The sequence below is a fragment of the Coffea eugenioides genome, chromosome 3, assembly GCF_003713205.1.
Source record: "Coffea eugenioides isolate CCC68of chromosome 3, Ceug_1.0, whole genome shotgun sequence".
Classification (NCBI taxonomy): Eukaryota; Viridiplantae; Streptophyta; class Magnoliopsida; order Gentianales; family Rubiaceae; genus Coffea; species Coffea eugenioides.
Window position 1 is genome coordinate 48,347,065 of NC_040037.1, and position 6,132 is coordinate 48,353,196.

The window sequence follows — 6,132 nt, forward strand, 5'->3', positions numbered from 1 at the left end:
ATAGCATGTGGCTTTTTCATTTTCATTTTCATTTTCATATGATGATGCTAGCTATGTAGCTTTAAAGAAAAGCATCGATCTTCATCTCTCCCTTTAACTTTTTCCTCTAAAAGGTCTCAACGCATCCACACAAAGCCCATTCATTAGTTCTGGGGTGCTGCCAATAAAGATGCACGAAGAGTTGGGACGGTGTGATGTAGATTGCAAAATCTAGCAGAAACCAGAAAGATCACCTTTTTCTTTTCTACTTCTACGTGCATTCATTTTATAGTCCATGCATGCACTTGATACCTTGCCAAGGAATTCCACTTGTAGCAGCCCCAAAGACCGACAATTTGTTGCAAGGGGATTTACTTTACCTTCTCTCTCTCTCTCTATCTATTCAACATGTACTTGAGAAAATATCGTGTGATGCTTTTCATTTGTCACAGATATTGCTATATTCTGGAGCTCAAGATAGTCCCGCTAGTAAGTCGTACCAGTACATCTTACTGTGACAACAGCAAATGGCACTGAATGATTAAGAGAGAAGAGGGAGGGCCAGTTTGAACTCAGCTGTTAACGAGTTCAGGTCCACTTCTTCAGCAAACTCATGGTAGAAGAAAATGGGCAGGAAGGGATGGTTATTACAGGAATTCACTAATGACATTTTGGCTTGAACAGTGAAGAGGTGATTTTTGGTGGGTAGTTGAACCGACCAGAATCAGGCTCCTCTGAGATGAAGTGAGGTGTATTTGCTTGTTCGAAGTGAATGGCGGGGCTTCTCCCCTGGGATCACTGCGACGCTCAAGTTAGTATGAGAACGAGAGAAATAATAGTATCGTCAAATGAACAGTGTGCTTACTTGTTGGGTGTACATGAGAGGTATTTATAGAGCGGGAGTGGATGGTAGGAAGGAGAGCTCATGCTAGCGGGACCCATGTTCTGCCATTACGGCTCTGTTCCAGGCCAGGAGGTCTGACTCTGACACTGTAGCCGCCTGGGCAGGGTGACGGGGAGTCCTGCATAAAGGTCAGTGCTTTTCAGATAAAGCACTGGTCCCGGGTGATGTCAGGTGGCTTGACATCATCAGCGTACAGCTGAGGTGGAGGTGTCGAGGTCACCTACACGGTAGACTAGGGATCCGGCCGAGCTCAGGGGTTACGCCCAAGACACGGATGAGTTCTGATAAGGGACGAGGTGGGTTCACCTCGGACATGCGGGGTGGCCGAGGTGAGCATCCTCAAACAGCATGCACCATCCCTCATGCATTTCTGACACTAATTTCATGGGCTTTTGGAAAAACAAAATGGAAAAGAAAAAGGTTCAAATCGTAGTCAAGATACCTTCGTCTAATGCAAGGATGTTAATGTCTTTTGACTAACAAAATCTTTGTCATTTGGAACGTTTAGCATTTACCACCATTTTGTAGATTAAACTACTGCAAAAATTATGTTAGCGATTATACTGCAAGACGCACTAAATGTGAGGGACTATATTGCAAATCACAGTCTCAGACTACAAATGTCTTTTAGCTAACTAATATCTTAGGAGTTACGGCCGCCAGTTGAGAGAGTAAAGTGGAATAAAAATAATGTTCTAGGCCATATCACCAAACACGCCAAATGCTATGGTATTTATTATGTTTAATCCATTCTGATGCCAAAGGGTAAAAGTTGCAAAATGTCAATCCGGATGAATCTTTTTCTTTTTTTTTTTCAATTATTTACTTTCATTTTTCTGGATTAATTCGTGAACATTACATGCATTTGGAAACTACAGCATTTGCAAACATGAGGCTTGACTACTAGTATAAATAAGCAGCTCCACTAGCTAAGTCCTCATCATCACTTCATCCACTGAAGCAAATTAGTACCAATACTATAGTAGTCACAATACTACAGTAGTCTCGTTTGAAACCAATGGCCTCTTCAGGGTTTGCCATCGTTCTCTTTGTCATTGCCCTCATGTTTCCTACATCCCTTTTTGGTGCACACACTCCATCTTCTTCATTTACTGCGTTGAATCAGCTCAAATATTGGTCAGAAAATGTCCAAGGTACCATGCCTGGAAATCTTCTGTCCAAACTATCTCCATTGAATAAGGAGCAAGCTGAACATTTCACTTCATTAGTGTCCAAGAAAAATCTTCCATTCAATGCAAATCATTGTTCTCTTGCAAACCTAGCTTGTTCGCCCAAATCATTCGTTAATAATTTGATACACAATATTTTTTATGGCTATGGCAGAATTAGCCCATCTCATGTGCAGCATGTTGATCCCTCTTCTTTCCTCAGAATCTCGCTTCTCAAACAAGGAAGCATGGTACATCTCCCAGACTTGGAAAACCAATTACCTCAACATTCATTTCTTCCTTCTCAAATTGCATCAAAGATCTCTATTGCAGAAAATGACCTACAAAAACTATTTCCTCAATCCTTGAAAAACCCACAAACAAAAGATGCAATTCAATCTACCATTGTTTATTGCAACACTCCTGCTCTTAAGGATGAGATTCAGAGCTGTGTAAAATCCCTTGAAGATATGGTTGAATTTGCAAAGACTGCAACAGGTAACAACCATTTGGTCGCATTGACTTCAAAAAACACGAAGGGTTCTGGAAAAGATTTGATAGTTGGACAGATGAAAAAGCTTAAATTTGGGAAAACTGTGTCATGTCATGAATTATTTCTTCCTTTTTCAACATATTTCTGCCATTTGCTGTCCAAAACTGAAGTTTATGCAGTGGATGTTCTTGAACCTAAGACTAAAATTCCAATTAATACAGTCACTGTGATATGTCATATGGATACTTCAGACTGGTCCCCTAATCACGTGGCCTTTAAGGTATTGAAAACCTCTCCTGGCCAAAGTGAAGCATGCCATTGGATATCTCAAAATGATCTCATTTTCATTTCTCAAGAAGATAACTAATCAGACTATCAAGCGCTGCTATACATGGATTTGTAGTAAGTAGCTGTTATTCTCTACTTGATCAAGTGTTCATATGTATCTATTTGGTTTGTGAGTGCTTTTTCAACCAAGATAGTGGGAGTAAAATTCTGATGTCTTGTAATTAAGTTTGAGTTTGAGTGGATTTGTAAACCAAGATGTGTAATATATGACATCATCTCTGTGACCGTATTATACTATGGATTAAGTTTGGGTTTGTTTCTTTTGCTTTTTTAATTAATTTTATCTTTGGTTCTACGCATCAGTGAGCATGAAAAATAAATTAATATCAACTCCAATATGAATCTGATCTTGGAAAAGGACAATAACAAAATCTCAAACATGTGATTTGGAAGCTATAATATAACTTAATTGACATTGCTTTCTTCCCTGCTTAACCTCCCAACCATGATGAAGGATTAAAATGTGACCAATATTACGGACTATGAAGAAGTAACGCAGATGGCGGTGGAGTATTATATAAATCTATTTAGTCAAAGAAATGTTCCTACTCCAGACATTAAGGACAGGTTGTTACAAGTGGTGGATAAGACTTTGTCATCCAAACAACAATGTTTTTTAAGGTATCGTATTACTTCACATTGGTGGTAGTTACCTTCGCCAGTTTTTATAAGTGTAAAAAACAGAAAAAACCCCTTGTGGTAAATCTAATATACAGAAAAGTCCTCCATGGTATCAAAATGAACAAAACGACAACTCATGCTTTAAACTAAATTGTAAAGGTGACGGAATCTGTTAAATTTAACGGGGATGGATGAAATGACAAAAATGCCTTAATATAACTAAGCAAAAGATAGTTCAACAAAATCATTCGTTTCATTCTCTAGAGAGAGAGAATTGCGGGTTAAGAGATAGAACAAGTATATTTGTTAAAAATTAGATATAATTTTTTTTTTTAGGTTCTAATAAGCCATTTTTGTTAATTTTAACGGATTTCGTCACCTTTACAATTTAGTTCAAAGCATGAGGTGTCGTTTTGTACATTTTGAAATCACGATGAGCTTTTCTATATATTAGGTTTACCACAAAGGATTTTTTTTGTTTTTTACCCTTTTTATAAATACAATGGCTAAAACTGCGTTTCTCTCTTAAAAAAAATTGGCAAATTCCATCTCTAAGATGTTAGGCAATAGATTAAATGCAATTCTTGCTGGGAAAGTGATACCAGTTCAGGCACACAATATCAGAGTTAACTCAAGACAAGTTACTCTTTCTCCAAGTACCAATTAAAAGAGAAATAAACCAAATCACCAAGCAACGATTTCAACAATAATAATAAAATACAAAGTAACAGGCATAGAACACCAAGATTTTTAATATGGAAAACCCAAATTGAGAAAAACCATAGGATCTAGTCCAATCAAAATCTCCACTATCATAATAATGGGCATACATGGGTGGAGTATCTAGATGACAACAACATCATCAATGTCAACCAATTGAAATTGTTACAAATTCATCTCTCAAAAACTGCAGTTGCCATAGAAATGGGTTTGAAAGGATGTTACCAAGTGAAGAGGAAATCCAAAATCGGAATAGATAGATGGATAGAGCTTGACGAGAGGATCGCCTGCCTAAAAATTGATTTCAGTTAGGTTTCAAATTACCATCCGATCAAGGTCTTGAAGTTGCAGTGCTTCTCTCTTTCTCTAGCTTCTTTCTCCCCAATTTACTCTTTCTCTCTTCTCAAAACTTACAAGATTGACGGCTGGAATAATTAAATGTGTTGTTAGATTCGGACTAGACCGATCGATTCGACCGGTCTGACTATGAATCGACCATCTTTCCGAGCTAGTTTGTAGTACAAAATCGCTTTGGTTAAAACCATCAAAAATTAACTAAACCAGTGACCCGGTTCAACTGGTTGACCCAATTTTCAAACTTTGCTTTCTTCTTTTTCCCAAACATAATTTGAGTCTTATTTATTAATAGGAATAAGAAAACGCCATCCACTTAGTGTAAATACCAAAATCATTCGCTTTCCTGAATGATCTCTAAATCAAAATGTTTTCATCCATATGATCTTATCATTTTAGCATCAGTGATTCCAACTTGCATTAATTTGTTTTAATTTAGTTTTTCAAGTAGTTTTGGAGAATGGACATATTTTAGCCATGAATTTATATTTTTATATATAATTATTAGGTGTATATTTGATTGCAAGTCTAATATTTTTGGAACATTTTTTATGATTGGTCGAATATAACTAAGAACTTAATTTCAATATTTCTGTAATTTATAAAAAATATATATAAAATAACTATGAGGTCATGTTGACATGAGCGGGTTTTTAAAAACAGTCCAACCGATCTGACTAGTTGACCCTTGATTCAATAGTTTAGCCAAATCGCTATCCGGTTCGAGTTTAATAACATTACAATTAATCTCACAGGTTGATATTTATTCCCTTTTGTGCGACTTCAAGTTTTAGTTAATTGACTAGTCACTTGCTATAATCTCAAGTCAAAAACTGACTCGGAAACCAAATGAACACGGGCTTTGGGCTCTAATTGTGACTTGGCCCAACAAATGGGTTGGACTCACAAACCCAACAATTCTCCCATAAATTATCTTTCTATCCCCATTGCAGACGGCATTTACGCTGGGAAGACGAATTAATGATTTCATGTTGATAGTTCAAGAGCTTGTGGCTGAGATTGATAAGAAACTCCGGGAACTGAATATGTTAAGAGAAAGCATATGATTAGGCGAATTGGTCTTTCATTATGCAAATATTGAGATTTTTGGTTTAGCGAATACTAGAATGATCTTGTGTTTCGCATTGTCTCCAACAATTGGATTTCAATTAGTTTAAATAGTGGAGCTGTGGGATTCTTAAAGACCTTTCGTGGTGTTCGTCGTCAAGGAGATCCATTATCACCAACTTTATTTGTGATAGCTGCTGAATATCTTGGTCATGGATTGATTTATTTATTTGAAAATGGGAGGAGGATGGTTTTTGCATTATCAGGAGGTCAAGTTTTGTATCTTGCTTTTGCTGATGATACAATCATTTTTACACATTGCTTGAAGAGGTGTTTGAAGGCGATAAAGTGTGACGCCCCCACTTCTCCCTAAGGCGAACCAAAGGATATTCGCAGGACGCCTGCCCAACTCTCGCCAGGACTCACTACAATCCACAATTCAAAAGTTCGGAATGCTTCAAATAACTTCAATACAT

At 37.2% G+C, this 6,132-nt stretch overlaps 1 protein-coding gene across 1 annotated transcript; it reads left to right on the forward strand.

The window, feature by feature from the left end:
• The first annotated feature begins 1,901 nt into the window (after positions 1-1,901).
• Positions 1,902-5,655, forward strand: LOC113766800 (BURP domain-containing protein 16-like). The gene is made up of 2 exons (XM_027310951.1): positions 1,902-2,825; positions 5,542-5,655. Exons 1-2 carry the CDS (start codon positions 1,902-1,904, stop codon positions 5,653-5,655), a joined length of 1,038 nt encoding a protein of 345 aa, XP_027166752.1.
• The last annotated feature ends 477 nt before the right edge of the window (positions 5,656-6,132 follow it).